Source organism: Clinocottus analis, unplaced genomic scaffold (assembly GCF_023055335.1).
Source record: "Clinocottus analis isolate CAN_PGR_092001 unplaced genomic scaffold, fCliAna1.0.p SCAF_5, whole genome shotgun sequence".
Classification (NCBI taxonomy): Eukaryota; Metazoa; Chordata; class Actinopteri; order Perciformes; family Cottidae; genus Clinocottus; species Clinocottus analis.
The window spans coordinates 10461253-10484866 of record NW_027176207.1 but is presented as its reverse complement, the minus strand read 5'-3'; the positions used below and the strand labels follow the sequence as shown (position 1 = coordinate 10484866).

Sequence of the window (23614 nt, the reverse complement as noted above, 5' to 3'; positions counted from 1 at the left end):
GGATATATTTATATCACATCATTGTCATTAAATGTCAGTACAAAATTACACTATTGTTTTGACCAGACTATTACTGTTGCTAGAAGAAATTATGCAAAACCCAATCTTCTCATCACAGGGTCAAGGACCATGTGGGCCCTGCACAACCAGTTCTGACATATTGAGAGTACCTGCATTGTTCGAGGATACGTACAATAGTTTTAACATTAGTTAAAGTAGAGGCTATTAATAGTAGACACCAGATTATGACTGAAACTGTTAATCAGGTTAGGAGCTCAGTGACTGAACGTGCATAAAGCCAGACAGAGTGCCCCGTGCTATAATACATGCACGCTATGTTGACAGCCATCGTGTGCATGACTCTCTCTCCATCCAGACCACCCCAGCAGCACCACATTCTGGGATAAGGGAGGGGGCAACATGTTCCCTGTAGGAAACAGCATCAACAAGACTCCACAACTGTCACACGTGTCCTCTCGCCTAAGTTAAAACCGACTGCACCGCTCCGAGTTTAGGCTTTTCCTTTTCGTTTTGCTCGCTAGTTCATTCACGATGAAATGGAGGTGATTCTCGTCGCCGCCATTTTTAGGGGGAACTGCCTATTGAAGTGAGAAACTTTGCTCGCGACTGCCTGAACGTTAGCAGCTAGCTCGTTGGCCGCTCGCTCGCCTGCCGTGTGATAGTTAACGCTTGACAGTCGTCGTTAGCCGAGGCAGCTTCCCGTTGGTGTAATGAGCCCTGCGGCCGACCCGGCATCCATGACGAAGACAACGGTTATTGCGTTAACCGTCAAGCGGACAATTTAACGAACGTCAGAAGTCCGCGCGAACGTCTTTATTGGGCAACTGTGTGGGGAGACAAGCGATTTAGCGCCGCTAACTTATTAGCTTGCGATTTCCCACTTTGATTCCACTGGACTGCGTCGACTCTGGTCTGTGATTTAGCGGCCACATCCTCCGCCGTGGTCCTGGGGCTGACTGGATTAATCAGCCGTTTACTCGCCACCTCTCAGCCGATGTGGATTCGTTGTTTAACCAGGTGAGTTGGTCGCGAGCCCCGGACAACGAGCAACACGCTGCATCGGATTTAAACACGGGTTGGCGAGCCAGCTAGCTAGATTGGTCGCCACTCGACAGCTAGCAGCTAACCAAAAAGTTGCTGTCACAAGTTGTCTGTCGCATTGACCGATTTTTAGTCTCCTCTTACTGGGTAACTTCACTGCTCCATTGTTGGCAATGCGTGTATTTGTTTTGAATGCTTTTAATAAACCCACCACAGAGCCGAGCAGGCGAGCTAACGCGGCACTGTGAGCGCTTTATTGTAAATAGTGGGAGCGTTACTGGGTTGCTTTGCCCAAGAATTGTTAGCTGGCTCCGTTAGCTTGCTAATCCGCTTTAAGCAACTACGGTTGCAAGCAGTGCCACTCCCTCGTGTTTGTTTTCGGCTCTGTGGCTGTGCGTTTAACGAAACTCCGCTTTCAATCTGTCCGTTTTGGGAAGTTTGCTCGTGGTGATTCACATGCTGTGTGCACGACCGTCGGTGTGACATTGGTCAGGACTCTTTCTGTGTCTGTCGCACTCACATTGTCCTGACATTGTGTTGAAAATCAGCATCGTTATCCAGGAGAGTCTGGGCAAGTCACTGTGGGGATCGTAGTGTACGCGACGAGGAGAGCATCCATCTGCTGCTGGCGGCTGTGTTTTTGTGCACCGACGTGAGTCGCATTCCTCAGTTTCTCTGTGTTGATATTGCGTAACACTGTCGCTCAGCAAGCTAGCGTTATACTCTTCTGCTCGGCTTATCTGGTAACTTATGCGTGACACGGTGCATCGGCAAACACACATATTTCACATAACCCTTTTTTAAATATGCTTCAATCACAACCTCGGTGTTGTCGTAACAAGTTTACCAATCGCCCAACGTTAACCGAGACACGTAGCCATCTGTTGGAGTGATGTGTCAACTGTGATGTCCAAGAAAGATGCGTGATGTACCCAACACCTACACATGCTTGGCGTTCTAGTGCCATATACACTGCTGGTTGTTTGTTTTTTAAGCACTGCAGTATTAGCAGCCCATCTATCTTTGTTGGTGTCTTTAGATAATCAATGCAGCCTGTACTCTTACTCTGTGATCACAGACTTCTGCTCGGCTGCCTGTCCCTGTTTGCCTATGTTCTCTGCAACCTGTGCGGATATGTACACTTTGCAATGGTTCATGTATACCTCTGCATGCTTGTCAAAACAACAGTGTATGTGTAGGCTGGAACAGCTCTCAGTCTTTCAAGGATTTACTTACTTACGTTCAAGGATTTGCTGGTGATGATGAGTTACGCAGCTGTTATTGTCTGTGACTTCGCCCCCCCCCCCACCCACACACACACACACACACACACACACACACACACACACACACACACACACACACACACACACACACACACACACACCTATGCACAACAAGAAGCCGATACAAAGTTGTGTTCGGGGTTGCTGAATATGGGCACACTGCATAATGGATTTAAGTGTCTCCAGGAAAAATGGATTAGACACTCGAGCAAAGCCTGCCGTGCTTGCTGAAGTCTAGATCCAAGTCAGTCAGTGACAGTCAGCTACTGCAGAACAAGTGCTGTTTCCACAATATGATTCACTGCAGTACTGCCACCACAACTTTATTACTTAGTGATTGGAAATATGTGATGTCTGTATGAATCACATTGTATGGGCCGTATTCATCTTAATGACTGTAAGGCGCTGGGCTTTATTGTATTCATAAAAATGTTTTAAACTGGCAAAACTAATAGCAAATCAAATGATGGTGATCTTTCGGTCTTTGCTGTGTGCTGACAAACCAAACTGACAAAGACATCTTTTGTGACATGGCAATAAATAATACAAAAAAGTGAGACAATAAAGTTATGGTCCTTTTCCTTTTTAAAGGAGTTCCTAAGCATCAGCTCAAGGTCTTTAAGTGAGGCTTGCTGCTGAACAGGGGGATACCAATCGTGAATTTGATGATTAAGACTGAGAGAAAAAAGCCATGTGAGGAGGCTCACACACAAACAATACCAAATATCCACCATAGAGAGTGAAATTATTATCGGATGCACATTAAAGGTGCTACATTTTATATTCAGAGCATTACTATAGCAACAAATAACATATCGCTGTGTAAAGATGTAGTGGAGTAATAACTGAGCAGAGAATAAAGTGTCTCCCTCTGTGTGTCTTGTTATCCCTTCTTTGTTTACAAAGACCGGCCCGGCAGCACATGCCGATTGTGCTCTTTTTTTCTTCCCCAAATGGCTGTTGTTAACAAGAAACTCTGTATGCTATTGATGTTTGAGACATGTATCACAGCAAGAAGAGTGTAAATGGAGCTCAGTGAGTGAAATGGGATGGGTCAAATCCTCTTAGTGTTTGGTCACTTCATTCCTCTGCCCTGTAGCCATCATCTTTATACTACCACTAACCGGGATGTGTTGTCGTTGACGTTGGGTAGCTAAAGAGCTTTCACTTCCTCCATTCAATGGAAGCCACAATCTGGAATCAGTCTTGAGAACAAAAACATGGACACCCCACCCTCCATCTTAGGGGATAGACATGTACTGTGTCATGTAAAGCAATTTGAACAACAGCACACATTTAGGTCATGAAGTTAACATTGTCTAAAAGGAACAGCTGTGATGTTGCAGTGCTGCTTTTAATGGTTATCTTTAAAGCAGGGTTGCATCTTTTCTAGCTCAATATGAAAATAAATGCCTGAATTCAACACGTTTACATTATTTTAATAATATTGTTAATACAACGTTGCATTGTAACAATTTTACATCAAGAGACGAGAAGTATTTTACATGGGCCAGTTACATCTGGATGATACATCGTTTAATATGATGCATCCACTCTCTGCATTCCTACTTTGAATTATTTAGCAATTCAGCATCTTGCTGAAAGACATTTTGAAAATGTGTATGACAGAATACATTTTCTCAGTCTCCGCCGTTCTCTAAAAACAGTGTAAATGCCCTGCACACCCACACAGGTGATATCAGTTATTCTGGTTGATGGGTTTTCTGCTCAGGTCGACATTTAAGGTTGAAGCTTTGCTGAAATCAACCTACATGCACCTTTTTAAGGAATCATTACGGTACAAGTTGTCCCACCTCAGCAGGTGCAGCAAAACCAGACTTGGGGAGATGTCAGTCAAGAAGTACAATATGCCCAAAGGCTGTGTAATCAGCCAAAATAACTCAAACTAAAAACTATAACTGGACAATGAAAAAGTGTTGCGTTTAAGTCTCATTAATGATTGTAGCATAAGTTGATTTATTTAGTTGTAATAGATTTTAACAAGCGAAAACATACTGGAACTGGGATGGATGTCTTAAGCCTGTTTTTAATCAGCCTTTTCTCTGTATATCTAACCTGTCTACATTTTTTCCTCTGAAATTTAAGACATCAGCGGAAAGCAGGGTTTCTGCTCGGTAGCAGACTGTGCGGCTACAGAGAATTTAACTCTGGGAATCAATAAAGTATTTGATTATTTAGCATGCTTCTCCATTTCTTCCTCTCTGTGACATGCTTTGCTACTCAGCTTGGTATATTGGCTGCCTCTTCATTAGGCTCCTTGGTGATGTTACAGTGCAGAGGAAATCAATTCACATAATACACAAAGAGAGAATCCATTTTCTCAAGCATTAAAGCAAAAACAACTTTTGGTGCATTTCTTGAGCACACTGTTATTTGTGTGTGTGTGTGTGTGTGTGTGTGTGTGTGTGTGCGTGTGTGTGTGTGTGAGAGAGAGAGAGAAAGAGAGAGAAAGAGAATCTGTACACACAGTCCAACTTAGTCAAAGTCTAGTCTCTGTGAATTTGTCTTTGATCAAGACGATGCAGTACTGGTAACCAACCCCATAAGTAATAAAGAGTGGCCAGGAAGTGTGTAAACTTCATATTGTAATGCATTTTTTCTTACTTTACAATATTATCTTACTATTACCAGCCAATGACACTTTGTACAACTCTTATCAAGAAAAACTGCTGTTCTTTCATAACTTATTTTTTTCAATTGGTTATGCTTTTGAATTATCCCTGCCTCCCCATATTTGTCTTATTAAATTATACAGTTTCATTATAAAATCAAATTAAGGAACTAAGTTGCTCTCAAATACAGTTCCCTTTTTTATTAGTAAGCTATCCATCTTGTAGATCATGACTCTTTGGGATGCTACACTCAGCTATTAGATAACTGAGTGACTCATTTAAACCTATAAACTAAATAATCATAATCGGTATTGTTTAAAGAAATAGTGAAGAGAGGCCATTGTTGTCTTAATAGAAACAAGAATGATCAAAAAAGTCAAATGTTGATCACAATAAGGCTACATATTTATGCTACTTTGGCATTACATTTTTCCTGATGAAGATCTAAGGACCGAATCATCGCAAATAAAGTTTGTAATGCTTAGTAGGGTTGCAAAATTCCGGGAATATTCAAACTTGGAAACTTTCCACGGGAATAAACTGGAAATTTTGGGGTAATTTAACTGTATTTACCTTGTCATAAGCAGACATGCATGCAACCATTGATAATACGTTTAAAAATAACATTTTTGACATTTTGTGAGTCGAACTTTATTCTTTCATCGAACAATGAAAAAATGAACGTTGAATAAAAAAAAGGTGTATTCCGTATGATCACCACTCCTCAACACAAATTTCTTTCTTTAGTGTTTTTCCCTGAATCCTTTTAGGTCTAACTGCTTTCTTCCTGGACCTACATGAACTAGTTCAGTTCATAGTTCATAATTGAAAAAATTGAAATAAGTTCACAGCTCCAAAAAATGAACTAATTCAGTTGTTTTTTTTTAAATATGTCGCAACTATAATTGAAATCTCTATCGGTCTGCAATACCGCTCTTGGCCTCCACACTAATTAACGCTCTCACACTTGCCAGGCATCAGGCTGAAACGTTCAGGCGCAACACTGATGACAAAGACGTTTAAAAACAACAGATCGTTTTATGTTTACGTTTATGTTTCTGGCAGACAATGTTCCCAACCAGCTACATTCAGGGTCCAGCTGAGCTCGGCGTACATAGTCTTGTTCTCGACTACATTTAAGTTCCCTGTTATATGCTTTTGCAAAAAAAACGTTACCACATTTTTTTTTTCAAAATTCCGGTGGAAACTTTCCAGAAACTTTCCGGAAATTTACCAGAAACTTTCCGCATTTCATGGTAATCTTACTCAAAAGTCACATTTTTTTTCTGATTTAAAGGATGTTTCTGTGTTTTTGTTTTTATTACTGCCCACTTTCATGAGTGAAATAAATGTGTGCTGATAAAGAAAAAGTGTCCATGAGGGAGCTCGATCACATGTTAAATGGGAAAAGTCTTTAAAAAGTTCAGAAAGCTTTGACAGCATCATTATTTGTTAGTACATCATCAGTATTGTTCGTATTTGTCTGATTTTGGGGGTGAGGTGATCCATATGGTCAGTGCTATGAAATTAATGAAGGCCAATTGGAAGCCATATCTAATTAAGCTTATCACCAAATGTACAGTTGCATTAATCTCTCCTGCTACCTGAAGCCAAATGTAAAGTTCAAACTTTGATTTATTAGGCCTTTTTCAACCATTTTAAAAGTAAAAGTTTGATGTTTGTACACATTCAGCCGTCAAACTATATATATTACAAAGCTTATCTTATCACACTGCAAGTTTTGTGACAGAATTGGACACAAAAAGAATATTTCTGCTCGTGTTATGAAAGTTTGCTCCCAGCAGCAGTTTTTAGTTTCTCTCTACTGAGATTTTTGGTGTCCTTGAGGGCTGAGTGTCGGTTGGTATACATGTGTTTTTTTCTCAGTCAGCTGGATAGCTTTTTCATCAGCACAAACCTTGTGACATCAGCCAGCAGTGTGGTTTTGGTACAGCAGTCTACCAGAATGTACTGATAACTGTAGTAGGCTAGGTTAGCGATGCTTCACACCCAAAGCTAAACTATAGGAGGCAACCATTTCCCCCCACTGGTTGTTTCTGTAATAGTATAACGGGTGATGTGTGTCTGTCACAGTTCAGTAATTAGTGTAACTTAATAAAGTTGATGGGACATAACACAATAAGTACAATAATACTCTGTTTTTAGTGTTTCTAAAGTTTTTTTTTCAAGATAATGGCTTCAGTAGTTTGCAGTATAAGGTTAGGTACACAATATGCATACACTCAGAATTAGGAGTGTGTGGTGCAAAATGTTGCATGTATGCGTATGCACATACACAATAGTAATAGTAATAGTAATAGTAATGTTATATGAGTAAACGAGAAGCAAACTGATTCCTCTACAGTAAAACGTGACCCCACGTCCTCTAATAGATCATCCGATGCAGCTCAAACCTCATTCCTGGAGGCCACCTCGTAGCAGTGGGCATGAAATCGATCAGTGAGCTGGGATATTTGCATTGCCCAGTCATTCCAGTAGCTTACAGATCTGTAATGATTGCTGAAGTGGTCTTAAGCGATGCACTTGTGATGACTCTGCAATTAGTACATAATATTAGGGTCAGCACTTGAAGGTAACACTGTGACCTTTGTAAAGAAGCTTTGTATCGCTCTCTTCGGGCAGTGTGATGTTGAATTACATCACACCGTTACATTTATTGTTTTTTACCCTCTCAAACACGATACAAAGGGGATTTATAAGCGGTTTGGTGAAAACTTGGAACATTATGGCGCTAAATACCATTTTTTTTAATTTAATATTTGGATGTTGTCAAATTGTGTGCACAAACATATGAAATCACTGAAGTAAAACATTACAGGCTGGCAGCGGCCCACCCAATGAGAGAGGTGTTCTGGAGCTCTGCAGCCTCCCTTTCCATTCCTGCAATGCCTTTTTCCAGACCATGTGTCACAGAATTATTAGTATGTGTGTTGTGGTTGGATTCCATGAAAATCACATTCGGGCTGCATCTAACAATTATTTTTAATTCCAATTAATCTGCCATTGTCTTGTTCTGTACGCAACTCAAACATATTCAGTTTACAGTCATAGAAGTGAAAAGAAACCAAAAAGTATATTCACATGGAAGAAGTCTTTTGTTTGCTCCGTACAATATTATTCAAACCGATTAATCAATGATTTAACTTATTGATTTAACTCTTCAAGCTTTGATAAAATGTGACTTTGAGTCAATCATGCTTTTAGATTTTTTTTTTTGTGTTACAAGATCAAAGTGGTGCTAAGGAAGGTTAAGGCGCAAGAAAAAAGATGACTTTCCATCACATCAACTGAGCAAATGGACTCTTCAAGCTGTATTGGATCTTTTATTTGCTAACAGCTCTGTTTCTTTCTCCTGGTCTCTTCTTCCCCGCACCCTTTTTGTCCACCTAGGTGCCCATGTGCTGGTTCCTTCGGCCCATCCATTACTGCAGATGAATCTTCAGCTGCTTTGGCGTAGCTCAGCACCAAGATAGTCCCATCCCCTTTGTGTGGGTGATAAGGGACTACATTAACCAGGATGCCCGCCTCTGTAAGGGCAGGGAGCCTGAAGGATCCGGACGTGGCGGAGCTTTTCTTCAAAGACGACCCAGAGAAGCTTTTCTCTGACCTCCGAGAGATTGGCCATGGCAGCTTTGGAGCCGTCTACTTTGTACGGCAACTTCATCTTTACCCGGACTGGTTTAAATCAGGGCCATAATCAGTTAAAGACAGGAAAACTTTTATTCCGTAAAGACCGATTATGAAGAAGTCCCATGGTTGAGTGGAAGTGATCAATTGTTTGATCCAAATGTGTCTTTCTGTTTCATTTGACTCCGTATTCTTTTCTGTAAATGATACAGTAGCTCAAGGCAACTTGACTTGCCAATTAAAGGTAGCGAGTCAAGTATAGCATATATTTTGTTTAGGTACATCAGTGGGCTAACAATGTGCCAGAGTTTGACTCACAATTTATATAAAATGTAGGTAATTTGTTAAAGAACCATTTGAATACAGTATTTTTTTGCCATTGCAGTTTAATAGCACCAATGCACAGTAGAGTAATGGGACTCAACTAACTTGTTCTTAAACACTGCGCACACTCAGTGTTGTTAAAAAAGTGCAAGAGGTCTTGATAGAGACATTCTGTATGTTATGTTTATTTTGTGCTGACAATTTACTTTTTGTTTCCAAGGCACGGGATATGCGCACAAATGAAGTGGTGGCAATCAAAAAGATGTCCTACAACGGCAAACAATCAATTGAGGTGATTTTATATACAATGTTTACGTGTGTGTGTGTATATATATATATATATATATATATATATATATATATATATATATATATATATATATATATATATATATATATATATACGCATATTACACACACACACATATATATATATATATATATATATATATATATATATATATATATATATATATACACACACACACACACACACACATATACACACACACACACACACATAAACATTGCACGCACGCACGCATACACACTCAAACTTATATTCACACAGTACTGGAAAAAATCTAACCTTTTTATTATTTACCATTAACTCTTTATTCTAAACATGTTGTGCTTAAACATTGATAAATTACTATTAATTATGACTTTTATAGTTCTATTTATAGTGGAATAAAACATAAAGCAGGGGCTACCTTGTCATAAACAGGTTGCTGTTATGGCTTTGTTGGGTCAGGGAGTTGTTTGTGTTTCTGTTTTTACACCCTCTTTAACCCTTTCAAAGTGTATTTCCAGTTCCTGAAAGTTAATTATAACAATCTATATATTCCACATATCCACATATTCAACGTTCGGCTGTATCTAGCTTCACCCTCTCGTGTCCCTTCTGGTTGCAATAAGCCGAGATGGTGACGGCTATAATGCAGATTTCGAGGTTTTCAAAACGGCAATCCACAAACCAATGATTGACATTACGGTGACTACGTCTACTTTTTAAATACCTTCTATGGTTATACCTTCTGTGCCACGGTCTAACAGTACAGGATCTTGATATACAGTATGTGTATCTTTTACTAATGTTTGCAACCAGATATGAAATGGTATAAACATTTCAGTATTGTGATCAAAATGATCTGTATTATTGTGAAATTGTTCAAATGTGCTGAAGTATGATAAAATAAACATGGATTGATACACGGTTATTATTTATAAGAATATTATCCTTCTCTTACTCCTACATATGCACACAGTATATCTTCTGTGTTGCAATTAAGTAATTACAATGAGCCTAACAATAAACAGAAATACAGAGAGGTCATGTCAACCCTTGTTGAAGAATGGCTGGTCCACCTTAAAGATCAGTCTGCCTTAAGGCTAAGTTGTTGCTAACTTCAGGGCTAACCTTCACTTTAATCCTTTAATCAGCAGATAGCAAGCAGGACACGGAAACTTTGGTTATGTCTTGAGGAGTTGTGACATTTACACACTGAACAAATATCTCAACTGGACACACACTGTACAGCTACATTCACAGCTATAAAGTTATTTATGCATGCATATATATATATACTCACTATGTCTCTCTCGCTTAACCACACTCTTTCTAACATTACGCACACAATTTACACCTAAGTTAATTGTTAAAGAATATTGCTTCTTGAATAACACAAACATTCCAGATGCATGAGCTTGCATTACACTATGAGAAACCCTCGTGGTAATCAAACACGATTGAAATTTCAAACGATAATACTAGCAGTCAGGATTTATGCAATAGTTTATCATGAAGCCAGTAACTGTTACATCCCTTTTTGAAAAAAAAATTGTGAATGCTAACATCTTTAATAAATATCCACGTCAAACGGCTAAAGGTCACCCTTCCAGGGTTGTCGTCCCAGATACAGTTCACACTGCTCATGATTTCATCTTTAATCAGATTACACATAATCTGTAAAGAGAACCACCACCATCCTCCTATTTGCACTGAAAGTCACTCATCTGCACATACACATACAACATGTTCTATGTTTACAACCCTTGTCTCCCCTCAACAGAAATGGCAGGACATTATAAAAGAGGTGAAGTTCCTGCAGAGGATCCGGCATCCCAACAGTATAGAATACAAAGGTTGTTACCTCCGTGAGCACACAGCATGGGTAAGTCCCCAGCAAAAGACTGTTAGTATTAACTGGAAGAAAATCTCCTTTTGCAATGTTTATTTGTACAAAATTAGCTATTCACAACTGTATCTTGTTTTCCAGCTGGTGATGGAGTACTGTCTTGGCTCAGCCTCTGATCTGCTAGAAGGTGAGTGTGCGCATGTGCGTGTGTACATGAACATTGACGTGTCTTCATCAGCTGGTTTTGATTCCTGCTCAAACTGTTTTTCCTCTAGTTCATAAAAAACCTTTACAAGAAGTAGAGATTGCTGCCATTACACATGGTGCTCTGCAGGGGTTGGCCTACCTTCATTCCCACAATATGATCCACAGGTTAATGCTTGTTTACATTACCTATATTGTTTTAAGAAACCTATAAGCATGTATTCCCCTGCTTTGACACATATATGTGTTTCTCTCTCAGGGACGTGAAGGCAGGTAACATCCTGCTGACGGAGCCTGGACTGGTCAAACTGGCAGACTTTGGTTCGGCTTCCATTGCCTCACCTGCTAACTCCTTTGTGGGAACACCATATTGGTAAATGAAAACCAAGAGAATTTAAAAGTATATAATGTTAAAGGTTGACAGTCTACTTAAAGAAGACTGGATTCATGAAATGCATTTGATTTTAAAAAGTATGTATTCATCTGCGTATCCACACGCAAGTGAAAAGCGGATTGCTGATATATTCACATGCTCTGCTGCTGGGAGTGTTGTTTGCTCAGGATTGAGACATCTTCAGGATTATGTACTGAATTTTTTTTTGGGAGTTATTTATGCTTCTGAGAAAGTGCTCAGATGACTTATTATTTAATTACAACTATAAAGTGACAATGCCTTTTAGTTTGCAGATTAATATCAAAACACATTTAATAACGTGAGTGTGAATGAGTATCCATTAAAGTCTCCTCTATTTTAAATTTACTGTTAATTTACTTTTTTTTGTCCTTTCTATTTCTTGCTTTCACTTATCTTTCTCCTCTACGACATCCAGGATGGCCCCCGAGGTGATTCTAGCTATGGACGAGGGCCAGTATGATGGAAAGGTGGATATTTGGTCCTTAGGGATCACCTGTATAGAATTAGGTAGGTGACAGTATTTGCATTAGTATGTGTGTATTTTATCTTTTGAAATGGAAACTTCAATAGAAAGAATACTTTTCTCGAAGAGTATAAGTGTAAACGTAATACAAAATACACTTGAATACAACATCAGTGATACAAATGTTCCCAAGTCTCTTCTAAACATATGATTTGCTATTGATTAACAGGTCTTTGAGTGAAAGAACTAACACCAGTGACTACATTTCCTGAGATTTGTTTGATGGATTTGTTTTGATCTGGTTCACTTTAATCAGTCATGTTTAATTACTCAGCAATTGAGAAAGGCAACAACATTTTTTCCTCTGAAACCTTAATAACAAATCTGAAAACATCTGGGATTTAATAGGAAGAAATATACACACTGACTTGTCATTTCTGTTTCAGCGGAGAGGAAACCGCCCTTGTTTAACATGAATGCAATGAGTGCCTTATATCACATAGCGCAGAATGAGAGCCCCACACTGCAGTCCAGTGAATGGTGAGATGCCACGCCCATACGCAAACATATCTGTGAGCACATACACAAATGTTGTATGTTTTGCTCCTCAAATGAAGATGCTTACTTCTGTTAAAGGCTGTCGGTCTCTTACCCCAAATCTTGTCATCTTGGTTTCAGGACGGATTACTTTAGAAACTTTATCGATTCTTGCCTTCAGAAGATCCCCCAGGACAGACCACACTCTGACGACATGCTGGGGGTAAGTGCACGCTCGTACTGTATGTACACAGTGTACACACTGCCATGCATAAACAGAGAGCAGGGTCAGTGTGTGAAGATGGAAGATTGACAAAGCCCTCTGGCGATAACTCTCTCTCTGATGTTTGTGCTCTGCTCTCTCCCCATAAGCTTCTATTTTGATTCCCTAATCCTCTATTTCCAGTTACACACACGCACACACATCCAGAACATGTATAGACACACATAGGGCTCTGTTTTGTGGAAAGAACGCAGATGTAATTACTGTAGAGATGTGACTTCTGCATCCACTGTTAAGTAACCGAGCAGCTGTCACTTAGACCACTAATGGACTCACTATTACTCATGGAAGTGGTCCTTGGGGTATAAAAGCACTACACTCTGGTTCTTTCTTTTTCAACTTCACAAACAAATCTTCTTCTTCTTCTTCTCCTTCTCCTTAAACTAAATTCAAAGTGTTACAAAGTTCAATGTTAAACACTCTTTAGATGCTTAAAATTGGACCTAAGGCCCAACTTAAGTGTCTTTAAAAATAAGATTTTCGTCATATCACTGTCAATCTTGACAGTTAGCCATCATCTGCAAACATAACACAGTTTGCATTAATCATAGAGCCTGAAAAATGTTGGCAATGTTAATCAAACAGTGTGAGCTATCTTACCTCATACAGGTCTTTGCTTCTGCAGTTACAGCGCGAAACCAACCACCACATCATTAAATCAAGAGCTCTGGCCAGATCGCTGAGGCCAATAGCAAATTCAGCAGACTGAGCTAACTGGGAGGATTACTTCATGGGATATTTTATATTTTTCACCTTTTACGTTTGAGCAGTTTCTTCACAAAAAACAGCTTTAGGAACTCCTCATATGCTCTGTCATTCCAGTAAAGCTTTCAGTGCTGAGAACATTCTTCTTCTTCTTCTTCTTCTTCTTCGTCATCGTCATCGTCATTGACTCTTCTTTTCACGATGCTCTGCCTCTTTCCTCTCACCCTCCTCTCCAGCATGCGTTTCTGCAGCGTGAACGTCCAGACTCCGTGCTGATGGATCTTATTCAAAGGACCAAGGATGCCGTGCGAGAGCTGGACAACCTGCAGTACCGCAAGATGAAGAAGATCCTCCTTCAGGAGGCCCACAACGGACCCGCAGTAGAAGCCCCAGATGGAGACGAGGTGTGTGTATGCGTGTTTGTTGAAATCAACCTAAACCTACAGTGCAAGAATACAATTTTATTTTCTTTAGCTGAGAAATACATTTGCCACCTCCAATGCATTTTACCGTGCTGAAAAAATAACCAAGCATGCATTGGTTTTATGCATGTCTTTCTGTGTCTCTTGGACTTTTCTCTCTATCTCTCTACCTGTGTCTGTGTCTCTCTTCTCTCTCTCTCTCTCTCTCTCTCTCTCTCTCTCTCTCTCTCTTGCTCTTTCTTGCTGTCTCTCTTTGTGTTCTTTCCTCTCTTTCTCCAGGAGCTGGAGCCGGGCGGCGGGCGGACGGGAACGGTGAACAGTGTCGGTAGTAATCAGTCCATTCCCAGCATGTCTATCAGCGCCAGCTCCCAAAGCAGCTCTGTCAACAGTCTGAACGAAGCAGCCCAGGACAGCCGCAGCGAGCTGGACCTGATGGAGGGAGACCACACGGTCATGTCCAACAGCTCCGTCATACACCTCAAACCGGTGGGTGAAGTCACAGGAACACACACCTATTTAGAGAAAGTATATCGGCGTATATTAATAATTCATTCAAGTGGAACCTTTTGAAGATCGCTTCATAAAGATGTCTGAGAAACTGCCAAAATGAATCTAGTGGCATCAATTTATTACAGACATTTTTTATTGCAAATTGGGAGTGTCAAGTTAAAAAGACACTAACACAGATACGACTAATAAAAGATGCTATTTAGTTGCATTACAGAAAATAACAGATCTAGTGTTTTGAGTTGAGTTGACCAAGATATGAGCTGTCTCTTCCAAGATATGACCAGAAACATGTTGATGGATTAGAAGGTTGAGTTCTCTATATATAATGTTTCGGTAGGATGTTGTTTCTGTGACATTGAGTTTAAGTAAGATCAGCCACTTAATTGCTGTAATACTGTATGTTTTGTCCTCCTTTCGAAAATTTGTTTCTGTTTCTCTTCTGTCTCAATCTCTTTCTTGCCTTATCCAAGTCATCCCATTCCCACCAATGCTTCATACAGTAACTAAATGTTAATGTTAACTCTGCTGCCCTGTGTCTCCAGGAAGAAGAGGAGAGTTTCTCTGAGGAGCAGGCAGCCAGCAGTCAACCCTCTGAGCCGCAGCCAGCACCAGCTCCGGCCCCGAGGAAGCACTACCGCAATAGGGAGCACTTTGCCACCATACGCACAGCGTCACTCGTGAGAACACACTTGCTTACTCCCCCATACATCTCACTTACTAATTGCATTTATTAGTGGTTGTATGACAGAAAGGGACAGAGTGTTATGTCTGAAAAAAGGTATGAAATGATTAGAAATGGTCGACATTTAACTCTTTCAACATAGGATGGCTTCATCCTACTTTACGAACACCATGTCAGATGTTTATATTTTATAACCCTTTTCAAATAACCCGAATCTAAAGAAACTGTGGTGATTTTTTTTTTTTCCTGTGTCCACATCTTGTAGGTGACCCGCGAGATGCAGGAACACGAGCAGGACTCGGAGCTGCGGGAGCAAATGTCAGGATACAAACGCATGAGACGGCAACATCAGAAGCACTTGATGGGCCTGGAGAACAAGCTGAAAGGGGAGATGGACGAGCACCGGCTGAGGCTGGACAAAGAGCTCGAGAGTCTGAGGAACAACTTCACCCAGGAGATGGAGAAGCTGCTTAAAAAGCACCAGGCGGCCCTGGACAAAGACGTAGGTGGACTAAGGACAAATAGAGTGTCCTAGTGATACTGTATACCTACTCAACTATCAATGTTTTCAAAGCATGTCAATACAACTGAAGCCAACTTTTTTTTTGGTGTCTGGTTTAGCTGAAGACGTTTGCCAACGATGAGAAGAAGTTCCAGCAGCACATCCAGGTGCAGCAGAAGAAGGAGCTCAGCAGCTTCTTGGAATCACAGAAGCGGGAGTATAAGCTGCGCAAGGAGCAGCTCAAAGAGGTAACACACACACATCTCCTCTGCATGATTAATACACAATGACCACTTTTATTTACCCACATCAACTAAACATAGATAATTAAGCATATACTAGGACTTATTTAGGTGTTTGATTGAGGTGAACAGCTGCAACTAGCTTTGCTTTATCTACAATACATCTATACCTACATAATATTTATTTTATTTGGGATCTATGTTTTTGGTTTAGATACATCATTTATATGTATAGAGTTTAACAATCTGTTTGGGCTGCTGGTTATTTTCTCATAATATATATATATTGTATCTTCTGCTGATTGAGTAATACATTAATTGACTAATTGTATCCGGTAATGGCAATGCCCCGACATACTGAAAGAAAACAAAATAACTTGTGTGGCAGGAACTGAGCGAGAACCAGTCCACGCCTAAGAAAGAGAAGCAGGAGTGGCTGTCCAAACAGAAAGAGAACATCCAGCACTTCCAGGTAAGGAGATCTCAAACAATTACTTCAATTAACAAGCCCAAGATCAAATGATGGTTTTATGCAGGCATGGCAGTGAGTTCATGCTGTCTGTAGAATCTGTGACATTAACACAATTTGATTTCCAGGCGGAGGAGGAGGCCAACCTGCTGAGGAGACAGAGGCAGTACCTGGACCTGGAGTGTCGACGGTTCAAACGCAGGATCCTCATCGCCAGACACAATGTGGAGCAGGATCTGGCCAGAGAGGTACTTAGTCACACAGAAAAAAAACAGCCACCACCACCGACTCCCATGTTTTTGATTGATTTTCCTGATTTGATTGCTGTCAACCAGCATTTTCTCTTCTAATTTTTTTAGGAGCTCAACAAACGGCAGACACAAAAGGACCTCGAGCACGCCATGCTGCTCAGACACCACGAGTCGATGCAGGAGCTGGAGTTCAGGCACTTGGGGACGATCCAGAGGGCGCGAGCAGACTTGATTCGGACCCAGCACCAGACGGAGCTCACCAACCAGCTGGAATACAACAAGAGGAGGGAGAGAGAGCTGAGGCGCAAGCATGTCATGGAGGTCCGACAGCAGCCCAAGAGCCTCAAGGTTTTTAAATTTTAAACTGACCTCCCTACACACTCTTACTGATACAACACTTACAAGGGTAAAGCTCCTTCACCCAAAATGTTCTCTCTTTTTTTCTTTAGTCTAAGGAGCTTCAGATTAAGAAGCAGTTCCAGGATACTTGTAAAACCCAGACCAGGCAGTACAAGGCCCTCAGAAACCATCTGCTGGAGACAACGCCCAAGTCTGATCACAAGGCCGTGCTCAAGAGGCTGAAGGAGGAGCAGACCAGGAAGCTGGCCATCCTGGCCGAGCAGTATGACCACTCCATCAACGAAATGCTTTCTACGCAGGCTGTGAGTACCGGAAGAGAAGGCCATGAGAGTTAGCAAACAAAAATTCAAGAATGTTTCTACATTTAGTCACACGACACATTAAAATATAGAAATGTTATTTAAATGAGGAACTTATTCAAATGTGTGAACAGCTAAACAAGACTTAGATGAACAGTGTGTAACATTTACGGACGTAAATTGGCAAACATTTGATATAATATGCATTGCTAAGTTTTCATTTGTGTATTTCTGAAACAAAATTATTTTTTATTTAGCTTAGAAAATGCCATTTATATCTACATAGGGAGCAACTTAGTGTTTTTGCATAAGCTAAAGGTAGGGAATGCTAACGAAAACGTACCCTGGATTATTAAAGATCAGAGTATTTCTAATCTCTGATGTTAGTGGTGCGTTTTATTTGCACTTTTTAATGTTTCGGTGTAATTTAATATCACACTGAAGCAAGCATTTCCACTGCTTTCTCTGTCGGACTGAGCTCCAAACACACACACACACACACACACACACACACACACACACACACACACACATACAGCAGAGATGGTAGTGAAATGCACGTGTGGAATTATTGAGTTGACTGCAACTATGATCGTTACTATTACTGCATTAAAACATTCACGAGTAAAAAGCCAACACTTCTAATCAATAAATCTCTTCTACAAGCATGAAAACATGTAAACGAAAGCTAAACCTAATATAATCGGCAGCCACTTCACTGCCGCTGTACCAACTACCTGTAGGCCACCGTAGTTCTCCGACACGCTTGGAAAGGGAGAGCTGAGCTGTGTTTCTTACAGTCGGCAACCTCACCACTAAACACCACTAAATCTCACGCACTGTTCCTTTAAGAATCCTACCAAGCATGTCATGACAACTTGCCGCACTCTGCAATTGTTGATAGCCTGTATTTCTTTCTTCATTTGTTGCCTGTAGGTTCCATATAAATGCTGTCAAATATTAGTATATGTTAATCCTAAATCTAATGCAGGATTATTGAGTCAAATGTCACTGTCATATGTGACGGTTATTATTCTGTTTTTATGGCGTCCTGCTGCTTGTCACTGACATTGAGCCAGAGACTACGGCGCTTACGAAGAAAGTCTTCTCTGTATCTGTATCGTTCCGTCTTTATGTCTTTCTTTCTCTTTTACTTACTTGTCCTCAGCTGCGGCTAGACGAGGCTCAAGAAGGGGAGTGTCAGGTTCTACGGATGCAGCTGCAGCAGGAGCTGGAGCTCCTCAACGCGTACCAGAGCAAGATCAAGATGCAAACTGACGCTCAGCACGACAAGGAGCGAAGGGAGCTGGAGCAGAGAGTCTCTCTGCGGAGGGCACTGCTTGAGCAGAAAGTAAGAAAGGCTCTGGACTTTGTCCTGTGTTGCCTTGTGTCAGGATGTGTGTCAATACATTTGTGAGTAATAATAGACACTGAAACTGTGTTTTGAGACGACCCTTCTTTTGACGTTCACCTCCTGTGTCTTTAAGTTAAAGGTCATTCAACCTTTCCTCGGTCCTTTTCTCTTAAACTGGCTGCATGCTTTTTATTTGTTTTAAGTGCGGTTGCATGTTTCATTGTGGGAGATCTATGTGTTTGTGTTGTTCTGTTTAAAATTCCTGCCCATTGTTCTACTTCCCCATAATATGAAATGTAGTTGTTATTTTTTCTCTGTTCAACCAAGAATTCATCGTCTGCACAAAGCAGACAAATGGTAGACTTTGCTTAGTCACTGAGTGTGTATTTCCCCCTCATTTGTTAACTTGTGTTTTTCCTCGCAGATTGAAGAGGAAATGCTTGCGTTGCAAAACGAGCGCCTGGAGCGAATCCGCTCACTGCTGGAGCGCCAGGCCCGAGAGATCGAGGCGTTTGACTCCGAGTCCATGCGGCTGGGCTTCAGCAACATGGTGCTCACTAACCTGGCTTCCGATTCCCAGGGAGGCTGGGGAGGAGGAGGAGGAGGAGGAGGAGCTGGAGGTGGCCACGCGGGTCAGGGGGGAGGCCACTGGCCCGGAGGAGGAGGTGGAGGAGGCGGCCACCATGGTCATCACCACCAGGGGGGCTCCAGCTCACAGCAGCCTTGGGGTCACCCCATGCTGGCTGGGGGTCCACCACCTTGGAGCCTCCACCACCCTGGAGGAGGGAATCAGAGGGGGAGCGCGGGAGGCGCAGGTGGGGTGAGGAACAGCCCACAGGCTATGAGGAGGACGTCATCAGGGGGGAGAAGTGAACAGGGCATGAGCAGGAGCGCCAGCATCACCTCTCAGATCTCCAACGGATCCCATCTGTCGTACACTTAGAACACACACAAGCAACACGATAATTGTCTTAAAGTCGAATCCTTGTGCACCGAGGCGACACTACGCAGATGCACACTATGCATGCACCACACATGCTTCACATGCACTTATTTCCCACAGAACGCCTGACACATACCGCACAGTACCAGTTGCTCTCCCATCACAACTGCGCTCCGACATCAGTGTACTGATAGCTGTTGTCTGTGGAAACCTAAAAGTCTTGAGACTAATCCAAGATGGCTGAGGGTCATATACAGTCTGATGCCACAGTGCAATAGTGTCATTTCTACAGTGCTATTTTATGCATTTTGCCATGTTAGTCTCTAGTTGTCAGAGACACGTGTGTGCGTGTGTATGTGTGGAGGGTGATGAGAGGTGGGGGATTCGAAACATTTTTCGAATCACATTGAAAACGTGTTCCCTCAAATAACTCACAGCTTGAGATTGAAGCACAGACCGTTTAGAATGTTTATTGAGATTATCGTCTATGTGCAGTGACGGAGGAGCGAGAAGGCAGGAGGTAATGTAGAGGTCTGATTAAGAGAGAAGAAAAGAAAGTTTCAGAACACATTGGACTAGAAGGAGTGTAGGAAAAGGATGAATGTTGGGGTAAGTATAAGTGGGTATCTCTGACGTTAAAGACGTAGCACATGGTTGTCCAACGTGTCACGAATAGCTAAAAGTATGCAATTTTTCATTCCAGCCTGAGGGACTTTACTGAAATCCCAGTGTGCAGTGATTTACTGGAATGAGTTAGTTTTAGGACTCCAAAGGTCAGGGTCACTAGATGTATCCATGCCAACATACATATGTTATGTATTTGAATGAGATTGTGCCAGAGATCTAATTGGAAGTTCAGGTAATACTACGCGGACAATTCAGATGCATGTGTTGCTGGATTGGAGGAGAGAAGGGAGTCCATTCTCAGGCATACTCGGCCTCATTGGCTCGACTCTTGGGTTTCCACAGACCTCTGCCCACTCTTTGCTCATGCCAACCCAGTGAACGGCCAGTCTGAGCGACACTGCCGCCTCGTGACAGATGGGTTTTCAGCAGCACATAACCTCTACTTGAAGTATCAAAACTATTTGTCCCCCTCTCACTGGTCGGCGGTCATTTTCTGGTCTAATCCGGCACCGCGTTGGTCGGTGAAAGCGTAGCCTGTTGGTCTACCTCAAGAACACTCAAGCAGAGCTTCACCACACGGTGTCGTGACCTGACCATGACCTGCACTTTGGCACAGGTTTTCATGCACTCAAAATGATTGATCAGATTTACACACATGCATACATATAGTAGTTATTGATTTGTATTCCCCAGTCAAACAGTATGTGCCTTTGCACACTTAGTTGATGAATGCATGTACAGGAATAACATTTGTGAAAAGGGGATTAGGACATAATAGAAAAGTCCTTTTTTTTTTTTTAAATAGTGCACTTAGCAGCTGTTAGCTGTAAATCAGCAACATGGCAGCATTTCTGTCGGGGCAGCAATGTCCATCTCAGTTGCCTAGTTGTTTTTAATGAATCCCATAATAATTTTAAGCGGCTAGAGTTACGCTGAATAAACATGGAGCATGAAAGAGGAGCGTCAATCTCTGCTGGTTGGTGACTGCTGAACGTCTCGTTGGGTTGATGGGCGGTGATGCTGGGATCCCCGCTGCCATGTCCCTGCAACCTCCTCTGGTCGGACGTCCCGCTCCGTCTCACCCCCGTGACCCCGAAGTCCTGTTCTGACCAATAACCTCCCTAATTCCCTCCACGTTTGTTTCCTCCCTCCTTGAGCCCGGTGTGGTCTTCACCCCTCCATGATCTATTTGGGAAGAGCTCTTTAAGTAAAAGAGAAGAAGATAAGTTAAATATGTATTATTATATAAATCTATGAAAGAGATAAAGGTGGAAGTGTGATTGTGAAATGCAGAGATTATGCATAATATGATTTTCAGAGGTGGAATGTACAGTAAACCTGTTAATATTGTATATTTTTAATTTGAAAATATGGAAATCGAATTGAGAAATGAAAGAGAACTGAAGTAGTTGTGATGCTGACACAGGGATGTGGTTCTGGACCAGCAGCATTCAGATGAACATCAGATTAACGGCCACTGGGTTTTCACGGTCTTTCTGGAACTTCTTACAGATATTCTGCTGTGAATGATAACAACACGACTCTAGGTCAGATTAGTACAAGGGCTTTTTGTTTAATGCTGAATTAGGATAATTTTGCACATAATTTGAAATATTGTTAGGTGTAGCCTTTGCTTTAGCATTGGTTATGTTTATGTGACATTATGATACAAGTACAGAAGACTCAATCTGTCTAATAAAGTTTTTCACGTTTTTTAAGTCAAAGTTATACCATAGAAAAGAAATGTCTTCGTAGATCCATAACATTTGGAAAACAGCAGAATTCTTCAATATTTGGCTGCATAAATGATATTTGGTGCACTCCACAACAAAATTCTGGCACAAGATGATGAAAATATATCTGTTATTTGATATCTGCTCTTAGGTGTTGTGGGGTCCACGGATATAATTTGGACCTATGAAACATGCGCCCTCTTCTGTTGTGGTTATACACAAAACATGTTCACTCTACACTTACCTGCCTTTTTTAAATCTTACCACCCTGCACTCAAGTTAGTCTTGGCTCAGTTGCAAAAACTGAAGAAAAACCCTGAATGTGGTGCTCCTATTCTTCTCTTCAGGCAGTATGCCATTACAGCCAACACAACATCTTTTATACAGCATTCTTTCCAGTTCTGCAGTGTTTTATTTGGTTTTATGCCAGAACGGGTCATTTTATTTTACAGATGTCCGCAGAGGGCCAAACGAGTGGCAGATCTTTACACCCTCTCTCGTGTTTACTAGAACTCCCAGGGGTTTGGCGAAGGGGTCCAGGCAGAGTCTAGCTTTAGACCTGGGTCACTCTGAACTGGATCAGTTGCACTGCTTGCACAAGTGATTGACCAGATTAAAGAGTCTACTGTGATCCCCTCAGTGTTGCTGAGGGATGGCTGCCATTGGTTGAAAGTAGGCGGGAGGCAGGGTTACGTCTCTGTACAGTCTGTTTATCAGTATTCCCTTTATCTCTCCTGTCATTTGGTGGATCTTGCTGTTTTATCTCCGTAGTCCAGAGACCTGTATTAAACTGTATTAAATTGTATAGATTGTGCAAAAAGCTGAATGTCGCAAAGCAGAAGAGAAAAGCTATTCCTTACAGATGACAAAGTGATTTAAAATGTATAAAATAAATTGAGCAACAATGTTTAGGGGATAAATGTAATATTTTGTTTGTAATTACTATTTTTTGTTGGAAGAGGGCTACTGGATAAAGAATGATCTGTAATAAAGTAATTTTAATATTTCTTTGTCCTATTGTGTTTTTGTGTCGACAGTCATTTAAAGCTGAAAACAACAAACGTTAACTAAATAACCATAGTATTTTAATGATTGTATACTGTTTGTCATGAATGCCTGAGTTATTATGTTTAATGGAGACAGTGCAACTATTGTATTGGACATGAACTCTTTGGTTAATTTGCTTTTTTTTGTATGAGTTACATTTCCTAAAAACCTCTTGCCTTAGTCAGTAACATTTCTAGATTCATTATTTTTTAAACCGTTTTTTTTCCGATCTTAATTATTTTTGAAACCATTTTTTTATTTTCAAAGAATTTCAATCGATTAAATCCTTGTTCTGAGAGCATGTGGGTTTTGCTTGGTTTACCAAAGGTCATGTGTCCTCTATCAAGCAGTCCAGTGTCCTTATTTATTTTCCAGTTCTTTGTAGGAGTACCTTTATCCTCTTAAAACTCCAGCTACGGATATTACTTGGGAATAAGAAAAACCCTCAAAATATTGTCTAATATGTCAAAACTCT

The 23614-nt window shown here is 41.1% G+C and overlaps 1 protein-coding gene across 2 annotated transcripts; it reads left to right on the top strand.

Annotated features, from left to right (window-relative positions):
• Positions 1-353: 353 nt before the first annotated feature.
• Positions 354-23079, top strand: taok1b (TAO kinase 1b). 2 transcript variants are annotated; one of them, XM_068599922.1, is made up of 21 exons: positions 354-1038; positions 8393-8651; positions 9174-9245; positions 11026-11127; positions 11233-11278; positions 11367-11463; positions 11555-11668; positions 12126-12217; positions 12620-12713; positions 12852-12933; positions 13935-14102; positions 14400-14606; positions 15173-15307; positions 15578-15814; positions 15934-16062; positions 16445-16528; positions 16654-16773; positions 16885-17124; positions 17226-17438; positions 18604-18786; positions 19214-23079. In XM_068599922.1, exons 2-21 carry the CDS (start codon positions 8520-8522, stop codon positions 19730-19732), a joined length of 3066 nt encoding a protein of 1021 aa, XP_068456023.1. In that variant the 5' UTR covers positions 354-1038; positions 8393-8519; the 3' UTR covers positions 19733-23079. The 2 variants fall into 2 exon arrangements, with proteins under 2 accessions (XP_068456023.1, XP_068456024.1); XM_068599923.1 differs by lacking the exon at positions 354-1038 and adding an exon at positions 1530-1714.
• Positions 23080-23614: the final 535 nt, after the last annotated feature.

Coding starts and splice junctions, on each gene's coding strand:
- taok1b (XM_068599922.1), top strand. CDS start 8,520: ATGCCCGCCTCTGTAAGGGCAGGGAGCCTGAAGGATCCGGACGTGGCG. Junction 9,246..11,025: donor ACGGCAAACAATCAATTGAG/GTGATTTTATAT, acceptor TCCCCTCAACAG/AAATGGCAGGACATTATAAA. Junction 17,125..17,225: donor AGCAGCCCAAGAGCCTCAAG/GTTTTTAAATTT, acceptor TTTTTTCTTTAG/TCTAAGGAGCTTCAGATTAA.